Here is a 26,454-nt window from a genome sequence, read left to right on the forward strand (position 1 = left end):
TATTTGTGGCATGTTTGAAAGTCTCTCGTTCGGTTTTATTTCAACTATTCCAGAAGGAATGAATAATTTAAAAGTAACAAAGTTAATTTCATAATACTTCGTGAAATAGTCCTAACTAAATAAATCTGCATAATTAAAGAATATTTAACAAATTTGTTAACTATACATGCATTAATCACGTAATTTTTCTCTTTATATTAAAAATATAGGGTGAAATTGGACCACCAGGTCAACCAGGAGCAAAAGGGTCACCTGGGGATACTGTAAGTTTGCAAAATGGTGTTATTGTGAACAAATAATTCTGATGCTGTCATTCTCTACTTGTAATAAGCAAATAATCAATGGCAGATAGAGTAGTATCCTAGCATTTTCAGGTTGGCAAATATGATCAGACTAAGTCTAATCTCTGAATTCCCCCCAAAATATTCTATACCCACTTTTCTTTTAAAATTGATGATTTCCTCACTGCATGTTGGATAAACAAATCCAGGAAACACACTAGTCTGAATTTACTCTCAGAATTAATTAGCTTTGAATTAACTTTGAAAGTACTCAAGTAAATTTATTGTGAAAGTTAAGACTGACTTAAACATTGTCATAGTGTGCAAGGAATTTCTGAAGATTAATTTCAGGATGCTTTTGTGGTAGTGCTCTTTTGACAAAGACTGCAAGAAGAGCTGAGATCACCGAATTCCCAAAATGCTTAAAGAGTGATTTTTATCTTGAAATGCATGAAACTGAACATAATTAATTCTTTTGGGACAGTCCACCTTACCATGTCTTTGCTACTGTCTTAGTAGGGTGATTTCCATGTTCTTTATAATCCTTTAGAAATCACAGTAGTAAAATAATTGTTTTTAAAGTTGGTGCAAGTGCAAGTAGACTTTAATAAACTTCAAAAAATGGAAATTTTAAAGGCAAAAGGGGCAGCAGCTTAAAACTAGTGAGAGATCTTTCATTAATTAGTAGGAATTAATTATCAACACTAGTTGAACATATACTGCCTTAAAAATAATTACCTTTTCTATTAAAAAGTTCAACAATGTTTACATGGTTCCATTATGAATCATCCTCACTGTGAACATGTCTTTTTGCAGTTTTTGTTTTGTGCTTGAGATATTTTATCTTCTTTGCTGATATATTTTCTCTTTGCTGGCTAAAATGCTTCTGACATTCCTGAGATACATGGCTTAGCATCATAAATAAGCTGTTTGCTGTGACTTTTTATTTAGTTAAAGAACCTATGTATTACCTTATATTTCACCTCAAGCAGATCAATATAGACTATTACTGCTAGAATGAAGTAAATACTGTAGAGAATGAAGCACAGAATTGACTCATGCTATTATCTCTATAGACAATGGAACACTAAATGACTAAAACATTTTAAACCTTCTAAGAAATTTGTTGTTTATTCTTACTGTATATAGCCATATGGTAGTAAAAGAGATTTCATGCAGTTGTATTCAGGCTACAGAATTAATACACTTGTCAGGGAAAAAATCAGCTAACACTTCTTGATTTGTAGCTGAGTGATGTATGCAAATGTTTTAATGTGTGACAACAACGGGAAAAATATCACTTGCTTTTTTTTTGCCTTGTTGCCCCATCTTGAGATTTGTTATATGCTGTGGATGTAACGGGCTTGTCCATGGCCAGTCCAAATAGAAGGAACTTGTTTCTCAGGAAGCCAAGAAAGCAGTTCAGTGAAAATATTTAATTGGGAAATTTCAGCATTTCTGTAGTGTTATTACTGGCATAAATATGATTACATTGGAAACCATAAGATACTGCTTAATTTCTTTAGCTTGGAAAATGCGTTTGAAGGTAAATACTCACCAAGTCCAACTCTGTCTGTGATTTTGATAATGACAGTGATCAGTTTTCTAATATCTAAACTGAGAAGTATCAGATTCTTATAAATGCTTTGATAGCTTTGCGTTGATAAATAAGAGACTAACATATAAACACTTTTTACAAAAATTAGTCTCAGAGCAATAATTAATTCTGTCTGAAATGGAAGGGTAAAAGGAAGTAGTAAATGAAAGTATCTGGACAAAGCTGAGGGATTTGAATGGCAGAAAGAATTCAGAAAAATCATTAGAAATAAGCAGATGGCATTCATGAAATGGAAGAAGAGACTGAGAAGCTTACATAGTGATGCCTGCATTGTAGGTACAAATGACGCTGACCATTTTATTCCTAAATAGGGAAGCTATGGTTAGCTGTCGCAATATTCCTTCTATCAGCAGCAAAAGACAAGGGTGTGGCAAATGTGAGTTTTTAGCCTGGTGGCATATTTGAAGTGTGGAAACTGTGAAAGCTGTGAACGGTTCTCTCTGCTGCCCTTGCTGTTACGCTAAGCCTCTTGATATTGTGGCAACAGGTGAGAGAATGTTGCTATAGGTTCTTGGATTTTGGCAATTGTTAACAGATTGTATTGTTCAGTTTCATAACTTGTCTGTCTGTCAATTTATCTACCCCATCTCTTTTCAAGGTCTTTACCTATGAAAATGCTTCATCAGCTTCAATCAATTTCCTCTTGACATCCAGCTGTCAGGCTAGATTTCATCCATTCCAAAAGACAAACAGGTTTCAGATGCCACTTTGTGGTGTTAAAAGTAGAAGAAAGGAGAGGGCCCATTCTGAACTTAAAGAAATCCAGACTTATATCTGCAAGGTCAAATGCAAGAGAGTCAGTGTCTCTCTAAAAGGGGCTTGATGTTCATTCCTCAGTCATCAGGATGTCTACTGTAACACTGCTAAGCCCATCTTACTGCTGGTATCTAGCTAGATACCACCATCTAGCTGGTATCTATTCCTGCAGGACAGGAATAATCTTTTCAGGGACATTTCTGTTCTGCTCTCGTGACGCCAGTGGTATTTTCCCAGTTGTTGTGACTCATTTTGGTGGGTGATGGGAACCTTGAAGAAAGAGACTGCCGAGTATCTCCATGTGGACCTTTTGATCCTCTGTTGTCTTTGCTGAATCTCTCAAAAATCCCAGTTAAGGTTACCTTCTTCTAGAGTACGTAAGGGCAGACGTGATATCAAAACTATTTGGGGCTTACGTTCCACTGCGTCATTCCCCATTCTAAAGAGAATTCTTGTTTGGATGGAAGTCAGCAACACATATGTGTGACCAGGAGTCTTTTCTCCAGAGAAAAAGAAAATACACATTGATGTATTGGAATTCAGAGCTTTAGGAAGAGTTTGTTTATGGGGAGCCCAGGTTAAGTGCTCACTGTAAGCAAATAGTGACAGAAAATATGATCATTTCCATCCCCAAGCAAAGTAATGACAGGGTTTTTCTTCTTTTCTAGGAAGATACTGCAATTGTTCTGTCAGATAGCTAAGTCACATATGAGTCTTGAACATCATGTCAGACATTCTCATTCACTTTAGAATATTGAATCCAGAGAGGGAAATTTGTTCTTGATGTCATTTTAATGAATGGGGTTTTCCAAAATTTTCTCTTTTTTGCTTTCAACTGGAAATACAATCTGCTTTCCTTTAGAATTCCACAATTTTGGAGTTGAAGTCACAGAGAGAGATAATGCCTTATGACTTTTCCATTGCTGTCTAAGGATCACCAAAAGATTAATTCAGATGCAGTTTATCAGATTTTGTCTACATCTGGCCAGCTTGGATTTTCTGAGCTAGGTGATGAGGAGTCCCATGCTTTTCTCAAACCCAGCAGACTTGACAATAAAGGATTTGGAGAAGACTGTATGCTCCACTTACAACACATGTGGATGCTGGAAGGTTCTTTATTTCTAGAAAGCGCCTATTCTTCTCCAGGTACTCCTGGTAATAAGAGCAATATATGCCTACCTCGCTAAATGGAGCATGTACTTGGCCTAAGGATTATCTAAATCTGAGTTCTCTCTATCCTTGCTATTTTTTATTATATCTTAGCATTGAAGTTTTGATTATGTGCATCAGCTCACTTAAAGTCCTTTCAGTATCTGTAACACCCGCTTCCATCTCCCTGGAAGCATGTCTTTTTTTTTTTTCTGACACAAATTTATTGGGATTTTGTCATTTTATATGGGATTATTTGGGGAGAGGATCCTTGATTTAGTAGAATGTTATGTTGATTGTGGGAAGGCTTCTTGTTTTTCACTGCCCATTTGTTCTCTGTTTTTCTGGGAAGGTTGCCTGTCCTCTCCAGTCAGAATGTGGGTGAACTTCAGATGCTTAAAGCTGAATAGTAGTCTAACTTAACTTTTCAGAGAGAATATATTTGCAGACCCCTCCCATGTCTCTAGTTGATCTTGCATCTGAATTGCACTTAAATGAGGTGCTAGACTTCATTTGTCATCAGTCAGGTTGTTCAGACTTCCAAAGGGAGGAATGATCACATGCCTTGTAAGTCAAGACTTGCTGTGTGTCTGTCGAGTAATGTACCTCTATCCCATCACAAGTAAACCTCACCATTGTTGAGGTAGTTTTTTGGTTTCAGTTGTGCATTTGTCAGAATGATGCTGAGATCGTTGATTCCACAAAGGACTCTTAAATCTTTACTTTAGCATGCTCTGATTGTGCTGAGTAGTGCTTAGTCATATGGAATCCAAATGGATATGTGGATTATCACTTGAAGAAGCTGAGGAGGTTATTAAAATGTAAATAGACTTTTCAAAGTTGTACAGTTCACGGATCTCATGTTCTTTCACTTTGTTTCATTGTTTTTCATCAAAGAAAATTCCGAAGAGCTAAGGCTGTGGTTAGTGCTTTCTCCTATATCTCTGTAGAGAACCACAGACAAAGGAGAGCGCGCTGAACTTGCTCTCTGAATAATGCTAGGTTTAAAAAAACCTTGACTCTGGTTTCCAGATAACTAAGATTATATACAGGCATACAAATGTCTATAAGCGTATTGAAGAGCTCACTTCTTTTTCCGTGCTCACAATTCCTTAATAAAATGTCTCATCAAATGCAGTCCTGGTCGGAGAGAAAGACTGAAACCAGTTTTGGGTTTTACAAGTTCTGGGCTACTCTGTCTCCCAATACATTCAGAACTTTTTGTGCAATATACAGCTACCCCACATCCACCCAGCAACTCTTCCTTTCTTGACTCTACCATGGGCACGACCACTATATTACAGCTGTCAGAAGCCCTTTTGTATAAAGTGAGTACACTGGTTAATTTTCTTTTCATGAGCTTAAAGGACTTTGTCAGCCACCTAAAGATCTTTCTGGAAAGAATAAATTTCCTTGACAATCAGTTATTGCAGTTGCTTAGATCAAATCAGGACAAAACATTGCCTGAACTGAATGTTCAAATGTCCCTAGTCCTAGTTAACACATGCACATTTGGTATCTCACCTGTGCCTCTAATCACTTTTATTGCCTATTCCTGGAAGTCTTTTCTCCATTTCTTTCTGAGCAAAGTTGAACAAAATGCCAGAGGGAAGGCTGTATCATCAGCTATAATAAAGCCTTGTGGGATTCCAAAGTGTATGTATCCATTCAAGTAACTACCATGTTTTCTTCATATTCTATTTAGATAAATAACATCTGGTTCTTAATACGCTTGAAAATAATTTATTTATGTATCCTGTCAACTCATTTAATGTATCTTTTGTCACCTGATAAAATAATTAGGAAATTGATGCATGGAATATTTGAATACGTTATATGGCATTAGGGAATTTCAACCAGAAAAAGATAGTGGGATTTTCCTTCTATTAGTCACACTGAATATGTTTGTTCCAGAAAAAACAGATGGAAAGCTTGTGAAGGGTCTATTAATACCTTGGGAAAATTCTTCAGTAACAAGCTCTTGTTCAGTAATAACTATCCCTATTACATTGCCAATGTCAGTAATTTATTAATTTATCTGCCACATAAATAGCGTCAGCTCTGGAAAATGGGGGAGTAATACTGCATTTTATGTCCTTGAATTGTTCTTTATTTTTATTTGTGGCATACGCCTCTCTTTTAATTTTACATGCCATAGTTTTCAGATTATGTTCTCAAGCTTTTCCTATATTGCATCTGAAAGTTTTCTTCTTGCAGCGTACTGATTTCATGTAGTTGTCTTCCTGTCATTTTTTAAATGGAGTATGTTAAATACGGCCTAGTAAGTAAAGCGCAAGAAAGGAAGCCAGGACAACTGGGTTTTATTTCGCCCTTTCCTGCAGATGTATGCCTGACCTTTAGTTGTACTAAACATATTTTCTGATTTGCTTTCAGTAGTATATGTTTGCATGTCAAAGTGGATATATACATATCTGATTTATTTTTTAAAAAAGCTATTCTGTACACATAGTATTTCCACTTTGTATGATGTAAAATGAATGAGGGACATTTGTGATGAACATTTACCACTTCTGTAATCCAAGGACTGGTGTGTGCATAAACTAGAAGTGATCTAGTGTGGAGTTGGTAGAGGGTAGGCTCTCAGCATGTTACAGGACTTGAAACACGGGGCGACACTGAGGTGACAGTGTGAAAGGAGCCAGAAATCCCCCAGTCGCATTTCTCCCCCACATTTCTCTCCACTATCCTTCCCCAAAGTTGTGCTTGCTTTTCACTACTGATTAACGTGCTAGTAATGAGCACTGAACAGTAATCTGGGGAGAAGAAAATAATAATCTCACAATGGTTTTTGGAAACGGAAGGTAGTCTTCAAGGAATGCAAAAAAATCACACAATGAAGAGACCTGTATTTCTGAAGAGATCAATAGATAACATGAAAATTTATTTAAAACAGCCTAATTGAATTAAGACTTACAGTGAAATGGAAATTAATAAAACCTTATTTTGCTATGTAAATAAAAAGAGAAAAAGTGAAAAAGCAGGCCTGTTGTAAAAGTGAATTAAGACAATCTTAATATAATCAAAGTTGGGTTCCAAAACCAAATTAATATTTGCTTACACTTACTGTAACAAAGCTGGTGTTGAACATAGGCCATAAGCAAATGGTCAATGGGAAGGCACTGTCTCTTAGGTTATGAGTTGAAGCAGACCTCAGAATCTTCACTCCAGCTGGAGAGGAATTGTTAGTTTCTATTCCAAAATTAGGAAAGAAATGGCATAGGGTATAGTAAATAAGTATAGTAAACCTTTATTTATCAAATAAAAGATTTTACTAGATTAATTGCATCATCTTTGATAAGATGATTGATTTTTCTATGCAAGTAAGAACAAGCAGATCTAATCTTCAAAATTCAGGAAAGCATTGGAAATTATGTAATGTACGATATTATTAGTTATTTTAGAGAATGTGAAGTTTAATGGACGAATTTTCATGTGCAATTGACTGAATGGGAAAAAGACTGAGGAAAATTGGCAGCAAAGTTACTCAGGTTTTAGTTTTGTGATTGATATCATTTATTTGTATTCACAGACCTGTGCCTATGGCCTAAAGAGAAAGTTGCTATGTTTACTGATGGGAAGTTTTGGTGACCAGTACTTTCTTACAATACAGCAGGAAAGAAAACCTGAGTTAATCTGTGCTGCCTCAGTTAACAGTAAAGCACAGGTGAAATACCAGAAAATTGATGAAATGCTGAAAACCCTGGCTACAAAGAATTACTTCTTGTTCCAAATGCTCTGAATTTTTTGCAGTTTCTGAGGTTTTGAGCTTTTGCAAAAACAAAGCCATCCTTTTAGTTTTAGCAAAGAAAGTTAGTAATTTTTTGGCAAAACTGAGTTACAGTCTGTGTAACATATTACTGTAGACATACATTTATTTTTGATCACATGTAACTTTTGAAGGAGGTCTGAGATAACGTCATAGAAGTGAATAGTTCCTAACATGTAGTACTAAGTGCAAGGTTGTTGTTTGTATCTATATGAAAGGAAAGATTAAATAACAATAATAACAGTTTTTGAAAATACTATCAATTAGAATAATTGATAAAACTTAATCTCTGATAAGTTTAATTTCCAGGCCTTATTTAATTGTCTGCGTTTCTCTATTGTTATGCTTTTATTTTATGATACGTCTTAAGTACGCTTTTATAGCAGATCATATTTCAGAGTATATATGCAAGTCCAAATGAAACCATAACAATACATTGTTTTTATTGACGCATGCAGTTCTAGAGTCAAAGAGAAGTGAGGTGAAGTGGTGAGAAAGACATATATTAATACCAGATGTGGAAAGTACTGTAAATGGGAATTCCTTTCTGGAAATTATGATTTTAAAAAAAGATTTTTCTAATGTATACTTGAGAGTAGCTTTAAACAGAAATTAAGACAGACAGATATTTGATGATTTAACACCCTTTAGCTCTTATTTTATGTATGGAACAAAGACAACTAAACATGCCTTTATCAACACGTTTCCATGAGAGGAGTTCGATGGACTGTTTTGACAATTCTCTGACTTTGTATGTGTGACGAAGTGTCACGGTCTGAAATGGCAGAAGCCACTGAGTTCTTGAATGAACAGTTCAGTCCTGAAGATTCTGCAGAAGATGCAAAGGTGTGGCCCCAAAGTTAAGTGCTCCCGATAAATCTCCACGAAGTTTGCAAAAGGAGTCAAGGCATGGCAATCTTTAAGGGACACAGTCAGAAAGAAGGAGAATTATAAAATGCCACATATACTTTTGCTGGTTTGGGGAACAGTAAATGGAAACTAAGAAACTCTTGTGTCACTTTCAATTAGAGCTAAGGACATATTAAAGATATGTTAAAGATTAGATCACACAGGCGGGGTTTTGAGTTGCAGAATTTTTTCTCTCGGGAATGTTTCATGACAGTGCTGTGCTTTTTTCCTGCATGGTTTTTTCCATCGCACAGTAGCCCTTCCTTAGGCCATAGAAGGTCTAAATAATCCACTGTGTATCAGAGCTACAGACTGCATAGTAATAAGATGAAAGACATTATATTTCCTGTCCTATTTATTTCACTATACAAATAGAATACTAATACTAATACTACTAATACACTATACTGAAGCCATTAGCTTAGTGCAGAAATGTCTCTGCCTTTTTCACAAATAAATAGGGTTTGATGGGACCAGAAGGCTCATTTGGTCTACCCGGAGCTCCTGGGCCTAAGGTAAGTGTTTATGTTAATTTGCTTATGACATTGATAAATGACTGCTTTATAGATCACAAAACTCCAGGATTTTGCAGCTAATTTTTTGGTATGTTGAATATTGGTGAGTAGCTGTATGATTTTCCCTATATTACCTTATATGATAGTTCAGTCTCAAGAGAGCTTAATATAGCTCAGTAAATGGTGCCTGCCATCCCATGAGGTTTGGAACAATTGCAGAAGTGGTCATGAGACTTTATTTCAGCTTCGCAGTCCTGGAAAATGTTCTGCAATGGTGGGAGCCAGATAATTCTCAGTATACATCAGAACTTTCTGCCCATGTTAAATTTATTTATATTTTGGTTGTGTTAAATAGCGTTACGTGCTGCTTTTTCCACCCAAGGAGCCAAATTTATTTCAGATGTAACTTTATTGATTGCACTGCAGCTACAGCAAGAATTAATTTGACCCATGCTCTCAGAAACTAAAACAGATTACTATAAATTCAGATCTGTTAATGTAACCTTTTAATTTAATCCAAGATGAGTTTTGGCCAGTAAGCACTGAATTGTATGTCCTAGAGAAAATTTAGGAATATAGAATCCATTTCCTGAACTTTGTATTTACATTTAGATCCATTTCCACCCATACATTATTTTATATCCAAAAGCAGATATGTATTTATTTAAAATTGTGTACTGAAGGTAGCATTTTTTAAAGTGCTCAATGTTTGCTAGGGTCAAGAAGATTGAATACCTATGAAATGACTAAAAATTAATTAGCTTTAGTTTAATTTGTGAAAAATGCTTTTGTTTTGCATATTTATCTCATTCAGAATATAAGCTGATCCTTACAGAATCATTCTTAGTAAATTCATAATTACAGAACATTATGAAGTAATCAATAATTCTTAGATTTTAATGAAAATCCTCGCGCTGAATATATGTCTAATTCAGAGGCTACAATAACAACCAAAACATAAGTAAAACCATAAGTAAATATTTTGTCTCAATTTGAGCCTCAATCTGAGCCTCAATCTGAGGTTTCTCAGAATTTTATTAAATAATGTGGTGGAAATGTGAAGTCAGTACACACCAACATGGTACGACTGGGCAAGGGAAATCAGGCAGGTGGGGAAGGGACAGGGGAGCAGAGGCTGGCAGGTCCCATTTTGTCATCAGTATCTCATCTTTCCTCAGACAAAGTAAAAACTTCAGGTTTTCTGTACGGGAGCAGAACTTCAGCGTTTCAGTCACTACCTGTGCCTATTTTTAAGTGCCAGTTTCCCAGCAGTGTCTGTTTATGTTTGCTGGTCGTACCACATGTGACAAAACATACTGATGTATCAGCCGCACTCTTATATTGTTATATAGGGTGAGAAAGGCGAACCTGGAATACAGGGCAAACCAGGATCATCAGGAGCCAAGGTAAATATGAACCTGGAAGTATTCTAGTTAAAGAAGGGATTGATTTACTTTTCCATGATTTACTGATCTTCCATGATTTTCCATGATTAGTTACAAGGCAGTTTGTTTCAAAATAAAATGGTAGTTAACATAAAATTGCATCAGAATCCATTTGATGGCTTGTTCTTACTAATTTTATACTAGATTTTAGGCAATGTAAGTCAGCTGTTCATTAAGTTCAAACCTGAAAACATTGCCATTACTTCAGATAGTTTTATTTGTGTAATTTTGAAAAATTGACATCAACTCTATGAAAAGGCAGTTAAAAAAGACAGATACTGGAAAACTGAGGTTATTAGGAGTCCCTTTTGTGGCTTCTCTGTATTCAGCATCCGTTCATAAATTCTCCAGACATTTCAATCATCCCCAGTTATAAAATTGCAAAATATCACAGCTAAAGCATATCACGTGACCTCAAGAAAACATGCAATATATATATATTTTACACACAGCGCTTGACTAACACAAAGCTATTGTATTACTCAGGGGGAACTAGGAGTACCAGGTGCTCCAGGTGAACCAGGCTACCCAGGCATTCCTGGTACCCAGGGTATAAAGGTAAGTGTTTTTTCCAGTTCTACATTTACTGCATCTTTTATTGGAAGTACTTTTCGTATAAATGATCATTACTAAAGGAAATCCTTTTTCTAAATACATCATTATTATTAGAGAACATTGGAAGGCCCATTCTTTAGAAAAACAATAATTTTTGGAAGGCCCATGCTTGAAAAAACAATAATTTTTCACGGGTAGGAGAGAATGACCAAAATGGAGAAGCTGTTAGCATAAAATGCTACGATATAGGTATCAATGAAATTTCCGCTATGAATTGTAGCGCATAATGGTATGATCCTGTATTTACTTAATGTTATAGCAAGTGCTACATCTCTAAAGTCTATTGTACGAAGTCTTTTGTGGAGCAATTAACCCTCGGCAGCTGGGAGAGATTCAGTTCAATTAGCCTTAGCCATTAGGAGTTATCATCTGATCTAAACAAGCCGCCTGGGTTCTCTCTGTATTCAGCTGAGAGAGTCTGAGTTCCTTGGGGAGCTGTTAATTCACATCTCTTCCTTTCTTTGACTGTAGCTGAAACCTAGACAATTAACTATATTAAATGTTGAAATTAGGTTAGGTTAGATGGATCCTACTTCTGTACAGGTTGAAAATTATTTCTTCTTTTCAGGTGAACCTATGTTTATTCCTCTTGCATACTGAGTTCTCATAAAGATCATGCCTTCAAGGATCTCACCATCTCTTGGTGCAGCCGTACATCTATCAAACACTGCTATAGATGTGCTTGTGCTGAAATTCTTGATTGATGAAGAACTGTTTTGTGAACACATAGTAAAATTTCATATTGCTGTTTGGCGTATGTGGATAGTCATCCTTAAAAGTGTAGGTACGTAGGATTTTCTGACAGTCACATGCCTTTAAGGAGTCCCAGGTGGAAAAGATTATAGGCAATATTGTTCTTTGATATGTTTTGAAATTCAAGCACGTGGCTTTTTGCATAACTTAAAGCTGTAATTGACATTACGTTAGATGCTTTCCTAGAGATTTTCTTCTATAAGATGACAGCATTCTACTGCAAATCTCCTGTGTGGTTGAAACCTCTCAATTTTGTCTCAGACAATAAGGCAGAACTTTCTGTTTGACTGGAAGCTGGAAAACCCCTGGAATATTTCTTGTTTTAAAATACTGACTTACCTTTATCTTACTACAACTCACAGGACTCACTGGAGCGTGAACTGAGTCTCTTGAGGAAAAATCAGCTGTGCTTTGTCTATAGAATGGAATTTAAGAACCTGAAATTTAGAAGTAATTGAAAATCATTGTTTTTTGTGCCACGTGGGTAACTACAAAGAACTTAACAGAGTTGTGTTTTCTAGATTATGTTTTTTCAGGACAGCACCTACCGTCTAGTAACTCTACCAAGAAAGACCAAGAATTTATATTTTAAATAGGCTATTAGGCAAATTTATGTGAAAGAAACAGTACATGTTTATTTGAAACAGCTGGGGAAAAAATAGTCACTGTTATCTTCAATGTCATGATTTCAGTAGAATTTCAGGGTTGAACACCTGTCAGCTCTCATGGTTCAAAAGTGGTTGAAGTCAAATTAGTTCCATTGGTGTAAATCAATTAATTCTAATTGTAATGGAAGCTCTGACTTGTATCCATTACATTTTTAGTCTAAAATTTAATTAAGATTTCTTTATTCTGGAGACTTCTAAAGCAATCATATGTGCATCCTGAAAGTCAAATGTTTCACTGCTTTGCAAGATAATGAGTACCGCTGTTACTTTCATTATTTTATTGTATTTTTATGGGAAAATATGACAAAGATTTTTTTTTTATAATGAGTTTCTTAATTTGCATATTCGAGTATAAACCTTACTTTAATGTTATACTGTTTCTTTGGAGCAGTGTAAGTGATCTGATGTCATGTAAAAGATAGACTGGTTTCCTTAGAATATAGTTTACTATAACTAACAAGCTTTACCTGCAGCTATTCAAACTAGATATTTATTCAAGCAACCAGTTATCAATGCTAAAAATGTTGCTATATTTGCTATCAGCCCAAATTTAATACTTAAATGTAAATTTTAAATTTAAGCATTTAATATTGCTTTTAAATTAATTAAATTAACACAATTAAATGAATAACAGCTCATTTTTAAAATTATATTTGAACGGATTTAATAATAACTTCAAATTTGAATATCTAGAAAAAGATTATATAAAAATAACCTAAGCGTGCGTAGGTAATGTATCTGACACTTGTGTTGGAAATCTAGCAATGTTTCCTGGGAAATGTTGAAGTCTCAACTACACAAAGATTCCTCCATTACGTATTTAAATGACAGATTTCAGAATAAACAGGAAATCCTGTAAAAGCAGAGGAAGCTCAGGTAAGGTGTCAGATAGAAATAAGCAGTTAGTAAAATATGATAATGCATCTATGTAGTATTACCAGCAATGCAGAAGACCACCTTTTGAAGGATGAAGCCCTTCATATAAAGGCATTACAGAAATAGAGTTGAATCAGGTACTTCACTGTGGAAAGAGAAGTTGAAGGGTAAAGAACCACTAAGGGTGGTGTTATATTTAAAGTTTTATGAAAATCCCATGCAGAGGTATTCATTTGACTTCAGCTTCTGCTCCAGAAGGGCACAGGTTTACTGTATGTCCGGTGTTGTATATGCCAGCCGTGTATGGATGTCTTAGGTATGCTGGAGTTTTTCAGATGTGAGTAGACACATATGGGGATGCCTTGGGTTGCTCTAAGCATCCTGAGTGCCTATGTTGAGACAACTGAAGCAAGTTGCCTAGTCAATGGAGGCTAGAGAATGATCCAAATTTAGATGAGGTTCTCTCATCTAAATGAGATAATGGAACCAAATGCATAAGGACAAAGATTTCCTGGCTTAAGTCTTTCAAAACATACTGTAGCCCAATGGAACAGTGTCTTGATTTGATTTAGTGTCATAACAATAGTTAAATTAGTTTCATTATCACCATATATTCAGTTTTAATATCTAAGGGTCATGTAAGGTACATGTATCCAAGACAGTAATACTGATTTTAAGAAGGGAGATTTTGTTAAAATTTATGGAACCTCTCCGGATTTTAAACTGAAGAAGATTTTGCAAAAGTCATTATTCATTTTACATGAAGATGCAAGTCAGAATATATATTGCTGGTTAACTGGAGTTACAAGTCATAAGTATGACGAACTCTTGAATTATTCAGGAAAAACAGCACAGTTTGGGCATCTGACAGTAGAAGTGAAATCTTTCAGCTATAGCTTATTTTAAAACTTGAAATCAAACCAAATATTTTACATTCAAGTACAATACAACCAAATACGCTGGCATAAATACCCTCTTATGTTCTGGGATTTTTGATGAGGAAAATATTTGCCATAGCCAAAATCTCCTCTTTGCTACTGTTTAGCATTTAACTAAATATTCTCTTTTTCAAAAAAACAACCAAACACACACATGTTTGGCTCTTACAAGAAAGTTGGCAAAACAGATCCAAAAAATTCCATCCTAATTCTTTTCTTTATTAAGTGCAGTTTTGCACACACCCTGCAGATCTGTCTTTTGTTTCATGAGTTGCTATGTTCTCGGACCATTATTTTGGTTCGTGTCTGTTTAAACAGAGACACACTGATTTAAGAGGTCAGAGGTAGGGCAGGAGCCACCTCCCATAACTTTAAGTTTCCTTTTTAATCAATGAAGAGAGATAGGCATGTTCTGGGAGTACTTATTTTATACCTCTGCATGAATGGTTTTCAAGAGGTGCCTCTTTCTCTCCATTGTCAATTAGATGGTGTTCAGACAACTTGATAAACCTAGATAACTGCTTTTCAAGAACCATTTGCACCATCTGATTACCAGTCACCCCACTAATGTTTACTTACTGTAAACACTTCAATGAAAGTTAAAAGGAGTGAGTGGAAGTGGAACTTAGTTCTTACACGATTCTGATTAAATTTTAAGTATTTTTTTTCCCATTAAAAAAATATTATCTTCTTTGATGTGTCATGTGTAACTTCTGCAATTCAGTTGGTTTTCAGTAAGTGTTACAGAAATTATTTACTCTGTTCTCTCTGGGTGAAGGCAAGCATACTTAGTGGTCAGCATTCGGATGAAATTTAAGCCATCAGAAATACCGCCCTTCTCCCTGCCTGCATCCTCTCCACTCCCATGCACTGAGTGGATAAAATGCTGCTGGGTTTGCCACCTCATTATGTTGTATTTTTAAATTTTAACTTGGTATATGAGTATCCGCTTTCCTTTTTGGTATTTATTTCTGTGACAGATTCCCTTCTTAGTATAACGTTCCGTACTTTTGTCAGTTTCTGTACATGGGGATAAAGTGATTTGTTTTCAGTATAAATAAAAGCTATTAGATGCTTCTCTTGTATTTACTGTGTTAAATTAAAACACAGACTACATGACTTTGAGATGAATCATGTTACAGAGGAGACTTTTCTTCTCATATTTTACAGGGGGACAAAGGAAACCAAGGTGAAAGTGGTCTCCAGGTATATAAACTTTGTTTCTAATTAAATTATCTTGCAACACTATTAATACAAGTCTTGGGTGTTAATTCTGGAGCTTTTTTCTAAGATTAAGCTCCACAGAAGGTTTGCTCGGAAAACAGCAGCACTGAGCCCTAACTGTTCTTCAAGGAAAACTGTCCACTATGCCCAATATGAATTTCCATCTGCGTTTCTGGGGCTGAGAGGTCTATTGACACCTGGTGCAGAGATGTGTGGTCCTAGAAATAGTGCAGGCTCAGGGACATGGGTTGTGCTGCTGCCCCAGGGCCCTGGGACATGACCCAGCCCTGTCCTGCAGTGGGTTCTGTCCCTGCCTGCCCCAGGCACTGCAGGTTCACATAAACGCTCGTAGTCAAGGTAACACCACCTGGCCTCTGCCTACCTGCTATATTATAACAAGTGGGATTGTCCTCCTTGTTATCTAGAAGTCATGGAAATACCTACAAGAAAAAGAAGAGTACCACGTCACTGCTCAGATCCTAACTTGGCTCCTCTGTGTTCAGAGTAGAAATTGTATCCTTCTGCACAGTTTCTGGTCTGAACTCTTGAACTTTGCAGATTGATTTGGCCTCGTTTAGGATGAGATTTTAGGGTTTATCTCTTTGTGTTATTTTTGATAGTTTAATTGTGTCTCCCAGATAAATGTTTATTTTAAGAAAAGGTGCTGCTTTTTTGAAGGGACTGAAAGGAGAAAAAGGAAGACAAGGAAATCCAGGCTTACAGGTACTGTTAAAATCAGGTACAGGTACTGTTAGTTCAAGAGAGCCATAATTCATATTTGTTTCTTAAGGTTACTTCCATCAACATGGAGAGTTCTTTGCATCGGGTGAAATATATTTATGTATAATGTGATTACGTAGTTATATAAATTACCTCTTAAACAACCTTTTTATTTTTAAAATAACAAATACAACGCATAGAGAAGATGGAGCCACACTTTTCTCGGGTGTGCACAGTGGCAGGATGAGAGGAAATGGTCACGAGTTGGAACGCGGGAAGTCCCAATTTGATATACGGGAAAAGCATTTTGCTTTGAGGGTGGTCAAATACTGGAGCAGGCTGCTCACAGAGATTGTGACCAAACCTGTCTGGACAGGGCGTTGAGCAGCTTGCTCTAGCTGGTTCTGTTCTGAAAAGGAAGTTGAGCCCATGGAGGTCCCTTCCCACCTACATGTTTCTGTGGTTCTGGGATATCATATCTTGAGAAACAGACCCGAAGTATATTTCACTGTATTATTTTATTAAATCCTTAATTATGGAAAATTTTCATGAAACAATAACAGATAACAGCACAAAGTGGCTTTTGCGTAAAGGTTGTAAGAGGGATGCTCGAGATGTTAAGATTTTGCATGTACCGTGCTACACTTTCATGTAGTTCGTTATCTCCTAGACTATGCTAGGAGTCATTATTGACATTTTCTGTGCTCTTAAATTACAGATGTTTCCTGTTTCAGCTGTAAATCAGTGAGATCCGGTTGTTTCTCTTTAACTCTGGGCCAATGTATTCTGATTGTGTCATAGTTGGCTATCTTGTTATACCACAGAAAATAACTGTTAGTATTTATAAATACTTGTTAACTACATAATCTATGTTGTGTCTAAACAGAGAAGTATTTGTTAGAGGTACATATCTAAAACTAGACTTGGAAGGAAGTCCCAGTTGCTTTTTTCAGAATTACGACATTGATACAGCTGCCTGTCTAGCCAGAAGGAGCTGATTCCAGTTGAGCATGGCCAGGAGATCTAGATTGTATGTTAGCCTAGTTTTATCACTTTCAGGGGTGTGTAGGTTGCCAGGAGTCTGGTAGTAAAGCTGAGCAGATATTTCGGAAAGAAGTAGTTTAAATTAAAAGGCCGATCATTTGTTTCAGCTAAATGTAATGTCCTATTCTAACATTTTACAAGTTAAACTTTCTGGTTTGTCATTTTGCAAATAATGAACACATTTTTCATGTGTGTACTATTTTAATTATAAGGTAAAACAAAGCAATAGTGAAATAAAATCTTTTTGTTTTTCAGACAGTGTGATGGAACTGAATTCCTGTTGCTTGCTTCTTTTTTCTCTTTTGTTTGTTTGGGTTTTTTTGGTGGTTTGTTTTTTTTTTTTTTTTTTTGTAGAAAGCTGAAAAAGATAACACAGGCTTGGTCTGAAATTGTTTCCCGTGTTATCTAGTTTGGTCAGCAACCAAAAAATCAGTTGTTCAGATACTTCTGGTAGACAGCACTAGGTCCTTCCAAGGTTTCTCAACCCTCCAGGACTTCTCAAAAATACAATAAAGATTCCCTTGTCCATAAGAGTACATCAGAAAAGTGAAAAAGCCTGCGTTGAGCTGTCATCTTGCCGTGGAACTTAATGATCAATAACACCTTTGAACCATTTGGCAGAAATGATGCCAAAACCATTTGCCAACATGCAAAATCTGGCTTACAAACTGAGTTTGTATTTTAAAGGCTCTGAACTCGATTTCTGTCTAGTAAGACAGTATTAAGAAGGTAGAATCAGGAGTTTTCTTTTGCTAGAACACAAAATTTTATTTCTTTTTTCTTTTGTAGAGTGAATAAGGTTTTGTCTATATGTCTATATGATGTCTATTTGTTTAGAATATGTATGATATATTCCCAATTTATCCTTTTGGTATATGGTATTAAAGGTATTACCAAAGTGTTAATTCACCATGATATACATTTTTCATCCCTATATGCAGTTTATTTTATTGTACAAATTGTCATTTGTAATTGGCATTTGTAATTAATTATTGAAAACAAAAGACAAAAATATTAGTTTTTGATTCCAAGTAATTTGTCTCACCTCGTTTTTTTGATTTTTTTTTTTTTTTTTTCATATTAATTCCTAAAGGGAGTAGAAGGATTGAGTGGAGAACGTGGAGAGGTAAGTATTTTATAATAACAAATATAGTATTACAAAATTATTCCCTTTTTTTCTGCAAATTATGTAATCTGTAAAATGTGTGTTTACAGTCTTATTTCTGTACTCACATCTCTATAAACAACAGAAAAAAAGTAAATTGAGAAATATCAGAGAATAGAAAGAGGTATGAATTAAAAAGTGTCATAGTGAAATACATATTTCATTAAATGAAAGATTAAAAAAATAATTAAAGCCAAGTATATAAGAGAATTAAACAAACAAAACGAGAAGGAGCTGGTTGAAGAAGCAAAAAATTAAAGAAAAAAAAAAATCTAGAGATTCTAGGTTAATTGAAAAATAAAAATATATTCATAAAAGAATACAGAATGCTTGAACAAAATGATCCATATTGTTTAGCAGCAGCCAATAATAGCAGGGCAGGATCCAAAACTAAAGAACAAGATACACAAAGAAGGTCCTTGTATACCTTCACTCTTTTGGGCAGTCAACAAAGGAGGAGGATTTAAGCTAGAGATCAAGATCATTGCATTTAACGTCAATCTTGAATTTGTCTAATTCATTTTGAATTGTGCTGATATACTGTACATTCAGCTTTCATAAAAGTCTGTGGTAAGGACTTCCACAGCTGAACTATTTGTCTTGTGCGTTTCAGTCTTCACCAGTGAGATGTCTTTGTATGCCTTCATTTCAAAGCTAGTGAAAAGGAGTATCGTGAAACCTTTACAAAGATATTTTTCTGAGAGGATTCTGTCTTTGAGGCTGATTCAGGAAATGCAGGGCAGAATTCTTTCTGTCTACTACTAAATTTATACAGGAATAATTCAACTCCGCCTGAGCTGAGGGGCATAAGGGGAAGCCTGTTTGGACTGCTCTTGGTCTGTCAGAAACTGCACTTGTTGCTCTCCAGGATCTGTTTAGAAGTCCCATCTTTTTCTTTATTTTTGTTGTGTTTGGCTAATGTAGATATATTTATGGCCAGATCTGTTAATCTTTAAACATGTTGTTTAAAAATTGGTATTTAAAAGATTCACTTTATTAGTTATTTTTTATTTATTCCAATATTTAGTGAAATTAGGGTACACGCTGTCCCATTAATATAATTCTCCTTCAACTTTATTCAGCGATGTCTTTGTTCGACCCTTTTTCATTAAAGCATTGTTGCATATCAGTAACATTGGAATATTGGAAGCTCAGTTCTGATCATTAAATAATTTTATGCATTTAAACATATAAATTGCCCTATATGCTGCTGTGTTCTATGAAATACTTAAAATTACTGTCTGGCTTATAGGTGTTTTGCAAAATCATTGCCAAAATTGGTAAAAGATTCCTTGTATACTATTGAACTAGCCTCTTTAAATACTGACAATCATGGTAATAATATATTTCTTCTGAAAAATCCTTTTAGTAATATTCTTACTATACACTAAGATACAGTGATGTCATTGTGTTTACTTATCAGACCTATAAAATTAGTTTATTTTCTGTTTTTATAAAATATGTTGTCTTTTGTTAGACTCTGACTCCTCAATAAGAAGTTTCTTCAGTCTGTAATTCTCAGCATTTATTGAGCTCTCTTCCTTTTCTTTTCTTTTCTTTTCTTTGCCAATAGCAAGGGTCAACAAACAAGGCCACACATGCGATGTGGCTGAGTATTACGAGACCAAGATATACTGCAGAAAATGTTCCCTCAGCAGTTTCATTTACTTTTTGGCAAGTTGTGCTGATGCTTCCAACATTTTGCTCTGGTGTTTTTATACTGGCTTCTTGCCTGTAATGTTTTTCTACAATAGATGCCATTTTCACAATATTTCACTGGTTCTTAATGATTTCTAGCCCCTTTAACATTTAGCCCAAATAAATCAACTTGTGAGTCAGATGTCTTTTATGTAAACATAGTCCATAGTTGTAGAAGTAATTAAAACCAAAACAAATAACTTGTAGCTACAAGAACAGCATGATTTCCACATCCCAGCACGTATAGCTTCTAATATAGCCCAAGGCAGCTACATATGCTCCATATATTTATCTCTGAGCCTTGCTGACCCTGTTAAATGAAAAAAAAAAAAAAGAAGGTAATTATGTAGTAGAAATGAAGAAGTACAAATGTTCATGGTGTAACTAAGAGTATCAGTTCTCTATGACTACAACATTCAAGTTGACAGTATCAAGAAAATCAAATACAATTACAACCTCGGAAAAAGTCAGTTCTGAATTAGTGTATAACTTTTGTAGTGGGAAGAGGGCACGGACTGCTCTTCACTTCATGCATGGCCTCTTACTGGTGGCCCATCTTTCCAGCAGTACTCACAGGCACTTGACTGACATCTGCCGCATTTTCTCTCATTTCTCTGTTTTTTTAAGAGGCAAAACTACCTGCCTTATTTTAGTGGCTAGCTATCTGCATAAAACTGAGTGATCCCATACTGAATTTGAAGCTTGCTACCCTGTAATTATTCATGTGGAGAACTCTGGGCGTTGTTACTAATTGAGACCATGCCAGAAAGCTTTGCATTTTTCTGATATAAAGAATTTTGATAAGTACTATATAGAATGATACAAAGTAATATAAATACCATAATTTAAAATTCAGTATAAGTCTATGAAGACTGTATGCCTAAGTGCTTCTTAAACTTGCATTGTTTGCTCCAATAAGTTTTGTCGTATATAGTAATCCTGCTGCTTTGTTTCCATAATACCATGTAAAATAGCTGGAAAGGGCGAAAGAAAATTTTGAAGCACCTGATAGCATTATGCAGAAGCTGTGCAAAAATGGAAGGAAAAAACTCATCAGGGAGCAAACATACTATACTAACTTTAATCTTAGGCACATATCAAATTACATTGTACTGATTTTTCGTTGGCTCCAGCATAGGGAAGGAGTTCCACATGAACTATTGCAGTAGGTAATTTCACGCATAGAAGAAGCATTGCTTTAATGAAGATAGATCAAAATATTTGCCAGTATTATTTTAACATTTTCCAGTGAAGTAAATGGACTACAGTTGTTATCAATCATATGGAGACTAAATGAAGTCAGAAAAAAACAGGAAAACCCTAACTGAAATAAAACTATTTTTTTCCTTTGCCTTATACACTACAGGCGTAGGGTAAAACCTTGATTATTATAGTAAGCTTGCCAAGAACTTCAGTGATGCCAGAATTTCACTTCTAATTTTTCCAGCCTTCTAACGATTTTAATGTTCTGTAACAAATGATGTAATTCTCATGAAAGGTGAATAAAGCCTTTCCTTCTATATGTTAATAATGAAAACTTTTGTTTTATATTAATTAGTGAGTAAAATGGGTCTTTAAGGTTAAAAAACCATAATGGTAATTTATTTCTAGTTATTTTTGGTAAATAATTGTACTAAAGAATCTGAAAACTTCAGTACATTTTAGTAAAATAGATCTCATAAGTATCAAGTTAATTTCCAGTGACAACTTATATTCGTTTTATGAAGGTCATCAATGAAGATTTTCTCAGAATATATTTGTTTGATGCTACCTAGCTTCCAAATGGTCTGTGAAGATATGAATCGCTTTTCATTGGTTTTCATTGCAGAAAGGTGAGAAAGGAGATCCAGGTATTCGAGGCATCAATGGACAAAAAGGAGAATCTGGTATCCAGGGTTTGGTTGGACCTCCAGGTCTCAGAGGTCAGCCAGGAGACAGAGGACCCCCAGGACCACCTGGATCAGATGGAAAACCTGTATGTATAGGACCTCAAAACTTGTTATTTTGGATACCCAAACAAATGCATGCTCTCTGTTCTTTTTAACTGTTCTCTGCTCAATTCAGGCACGAGAATTTTCAGAAGAATTCATTCGACAGGTGTGTTCAGATGTGCTGAGAAGTAAGTTTCAAAGCCTTTTTACTGTTCTTTCCTGGTTTAAATTGCTGAAGAAGTTTCCTGATAATTATAAAGATGCTTTCTTGAAAGTAAGATCAATATTGCTGATTTATCATTTGTTTTCCTGCAGGTTGCGTACTTTACTATCTTGTTTTCTAAAGACATCATATTCTCTAAAGAGAGGAAACTACTGTTGTATTGGTGGCTAGGGGGCAATATTTTTATATTTTATTGTTACAACACTCTGAGCAATTTTTTGTTTGAATTTTCACAGCCCAGTTGCCTGCCATCCTCCAGAGTGGAAGGCTACAAAACTGTAACCACTGTCAATCCCAAAGTGCTTCCCCGGGACTTCCAGGACCACCGGGTCCAAGAGGCCCTGAAGGTCCAAGAGGATTTCCTGGTTTACCAGGAAGTGATGGCATTCCGGGCCTGACAGGCATCCCAGGTCGTCCTGGGGCTCGTGGGACAAGAGGTACTGCGTGAATGTGTCACAGTGCTAATGGCCTTTATGACTGTTTTCAGTTTCGAAGGGGATTAGTGCAGGGTGGAGCAAGGGAATAGCTGGGTTTGTATCGCAAAGTGTAATTGATGACATGGTGTAATGTAAATGTTTCACCTCTTACAAAGAACGCATGTCAGAAGAAGAGAAAATAGAAGAACGCAACAAGATAGCTAGTGTTCAGTTCTACTATAGTCAAACTTTGTTTTGATCTTCTTAGAGAATCCTTAGTCTCATGTAAATGTTTTAAACTGCAGTTAGATTAATTTCTTTTAGATCAAATATGCTTAGCCATGGATTGTAGTGTATTTCCATGTTTTCCAGTTTCTTTTCTTCCAAACTTCTTTGTTTCTGCTATTTTAAAGAACAGTATTTATTCACTGGCTATTTACTATCTGCTACCCTATAGGCTGATTTTTGGCATGCAACAACTTTTATACTCCCTCTGATTTCCTGGGTTTTTCTCCTTTCTTTCTTTTTATCTCATAAGGATTTTTACTCCTTTCTTTATGGTTTTCTTAAACATTCTGGTTCCTTTTTAGGCGAGCTAAGGTTTATGCTTTCAGGTAACTCATCCATCTGAATATTCCAACTGATTTCTGTGATGTATTTGCAGACTTTAAGTATGCATATATAGTCTGGAACTAGACCAAGAGACTGGGAGAAGTCCATAATTTGGTAACTGGTCCCAGCAGCCCCTGAGTTTCCACACTAACAGTTCAGCCTACTGCATAAGAGTTGGAAAAATGGGATACCTGTTTCTATGAAGAAACTGAATTTATTGGGTTGTACTAGTGTAAGAGAGCACATTATTTTGCCCCTCTCAGTATTTCTTTGGTGGAGACTTAATTTTGCCATATGTTGTGGAAGATTGTCTATATATTTTTTATTCCACAGGGACTGTGGTGAATACCTTACGCTTCTTTCATACAACTTCTTAAAAATTTTGACAATGGAAAGGCAATGACAGCAAATTTCTTAATTGCCCATCATGTATTCCCTCTGCTGATAGTGGCTGTCTGCTTAACAGGTGCTACATCAGCTCTTAATTCAGTAGAAATTATGATAATTTAGAACACAGTTATACTGTACAGGTTACAAGGAAATGCTTATTTTACATCCCATTATTTGCTTTTAAACTATTTTTTTATTCAATAAGAATTATCAAATGCTGACTTCCTAATTCATTGGGTGAAAATATTCTTAGTGTACAAAGATATACATATGTTTGTTAATCCACAGGACTGCCAGGGAAAAATGGTGCAAAAGGCAATCAAGGAATTGGGGTTCCTGGGATCCAAGGCCCTCCAGGACCTCCAGGTGAGGGGTGGTTCAGCTGTGCAGACTCAGTGCATGCTATTAATTTCCAAAAGAATGTGGTTTAGAAAAAATGTTGATATAATTTGAAAAAATTTAGATAGTTTTTACACATCGTAATTACAATATATGGTTTATGGCTAATGCCTGTCTCTTGCATGCCTTTTAAATTGTCATATAATACAATATTTAATATAAGACAGGTCTTGTAGAGATTGGTACCGGAGACTGCTGTTTCTTGATAGATGGATCTTGAAGTCAGCCATTATCTGAAAACTGAGCCCTGACATGTGGCTTGTAAGCATGGCTTAGTGAAGGAAGATGTTCTTCCTAAAAGTAGTGTTTTCTTGCAAAATGCAAAGTTGAGTCGAAAAGATATTAGGGCCTGATCCAAAGCCATAGAAACTAATAGATAAAGGAGGATTCTGATTCACGCCACGGTGGTTCCAGATTATATGATAAAGTATATCAGTGTGCTAAAGTAGACTTCTTATATTTCCTTAGAAAAGGTATTTTTATTTCAAGTGTTTTCTACATGCTTTAAAAAAAAAACCTCAGTAAGGTATCATGTTGCAGTTTATGACAAGAAGTGCCTTTTTTAGAAAATAAAGTTTTCTTAATCTGCATACTTCACCAAAGAGCAGGGGGTTTGTGGGTCCACACTTGCTCTTCTTTTCATTTTAATAAAAATACTCTGTAATGTATTTCTTTATTGCATGTGTGTCGTTAAGGTCCTGAAGGTCCGCCAGGTATGAGTAAGGAAGGACGTCCTGGAGAGCGTGGGCAGCCTGGTAAAGATGGAGATCGTGGCAGTCCTGGAATTCCAGGACCGGTTGGACCTCCTGGAATTTGTGACCCATCGCTATGTTTTAGTGTAATTGTGGGGAGAGATCCGTTTAGAAAGGGACCAAATTATTAATTTGTGATACAATAATTTAGAGGAATAGGTATGGTGCTTGTCTTTTATGGTCTTTCAAGTCTCAGGAAGGTGACCAGCAATAATCCCATATGCAGGAACAAAAGTACTTCTAAAACTATAAATATATAATGATCCCAAAGGTTTACACATTCCTTTAGAAAAGAAACTCCAATAATTTTTTTATAACTTGCATCAATTGAATCTCAAGTGTTTTTAAAGAGATCATCAGTTTTAATAGGAATAAAATTAACTATAATATTTGCTATTTAGTATTTAAGTGTCCTATCATACTCCTGTTACCACTGAAGTCCTTTGCAGAATTGCTGGAGATGGCACTGGGAGCAGGATTAGGCCTGAAATGGTATTGGTCAGGTATAAATTACTGTGACATTTTTCACATGCAGACAACATATACAGTATTTGATTTTGAAAGAATGTGGCTGGCTTTGACTTCATATGTGTGTGAATCTCATTGGCTTGTGTACATTTCATATGTCATAGCTCCAAGTGTTCTGTGAGTGAAAGCATATATCAGATTTTTATAAATTAAGATAAATATCTGGACTTACTATGGAAGTAATATCACCTATTTTGCCATGCAACTCTGCTTAAAACCAAGGTGAAATGCAAGAGTAGAACTACTGGTTCAAGAAGGGCCAAGTACCATTATATCAAGTGTCTTTTATTAAAGATGGTACTGTCAGCCTCCAAAGGTCAAAAGGTTCCATGTGGGTGATAATGAAAATAGTATTAAAAATAAAAAAGAACAAAAAACTGCTATCGCTGGCTTGTAGCTACGATTTGATTAAAAAAAAAAATAATTAAAAAATGTTTGCACAACCCCAACATAACAGTTCTGCGTAAATTAAGTTATATACCCTTTGCTGTTTCTCCCCAAGGACTGCAGTTGCCAAACTGAAGATGCAGGTTTACAAGGAGAAAGGTCTAACTGCTGGCTGACTAGCTCCAATGTTTGTTACGCTGTTTCCTTTTTCATTTTAAGCAAGCTATGTGTAATTTTGATTGTATGCTTTGCTAATGAGGTGTATTGCGTGCTTTTACATAAAGAGCAAAGGCACAGTTCCCAGGAGAATTTAAAATCTGTTTCTTAAATTAAGGCAGAGTCTTGTATTGAACTTAATCGACGCTTTATAAGTGGCTTTTTCTGATGTGTTGTTTTTCTGTTGTCCTACTATCAAAGATTGTTGATATGCTTGACATTCAAGGTAAAATAAAATTTTGTAAAGAACTGGTGGTAGTTTGATGAGCGATTGCAAAAGTCACTTGTGTCCTGTGTCGAAGAAAAGAGCGATGCCTGTAATACATGGAGGGATTGTTCCACCTTACAGCTGTGCCTTTTTTCCCCAGTGTCCTTCCGTTTCCTCTGGATAAAGCACCGTCCCTGGGAGCAGCACTTTTCCACTGGGCTCCTGCCGCAT

General features: G+C 35.7%; 1 protein-coding gene across 1 annotated transcript in view; it reads left to right on the top strand.

The window, feature by feature from the left end:
* The window catches only part of COL21A1 (collagen type XXI alpha 1 chain), a 118,271-nt gene extending 92,019 nt beyond the window's left edge, over nt 1-26,252 (top strand). Inside the window, exons 19-30 of the mRNA XM_074581581.1 lie at nt 210-263; nt 8,962-9,015; nt 10,368-10,421; nt 10,947-11,018; nt 15,481-15,516; nt 16,213-16,257; nt 18,392-18,424; nt 21,990-22,136; nt 22,226-22,280; nt 22,552-22,752; nt 24,022-24,099; nt 24,828-26,252. Coding sequence (XP_074437682.1) covers nt 210-263; nt 8,962-9,015; nt 10,368-10,421; nt 10,947-11,018; nt 15,481-15,516; nt 16,213-16,257; nt 18,392-18,424; nt 21,990-22,136; nt 22,226-22,280; nt 22,552-22,752; nt 24,022-24,099; nt 24,828-25,015 — 1,017 coding nt within the window. The 3' untranslated portion in view covers nt 25,016-26,252. The remainder of the gene's footprint in view (nt 1-209; nt 264-8,961; nt 9,016-10,367; nt 10,422-10,946; nt 11,019-15,480; nt 15,517-16,212; nt 16,258-18,391; nt 18,425-21,989; nt 22,137-22,225; nt 22,281-22,551; nt 22,753-24,021; nt 24,100-24,827) is intronic.
* The last annotated feature ends 202 nt before the right edge of the window (nt 26,253-26,454 follow it).

The sequence above is a fragment of the Larus michahellis genome, chromosome 3, assembly GCF_964199755.1.
Source record: "Larus michahellis chromosome 3, bLarMic1.1, whole genome shotgun sequence".
In the NCBI taxonomy this organism is placed as follows: domain Eukaryota; kingdom Metazoa; phylum Chordata; class Aves; order Charadriiformes; family Laridae; genus Larus; species Larus michahellis.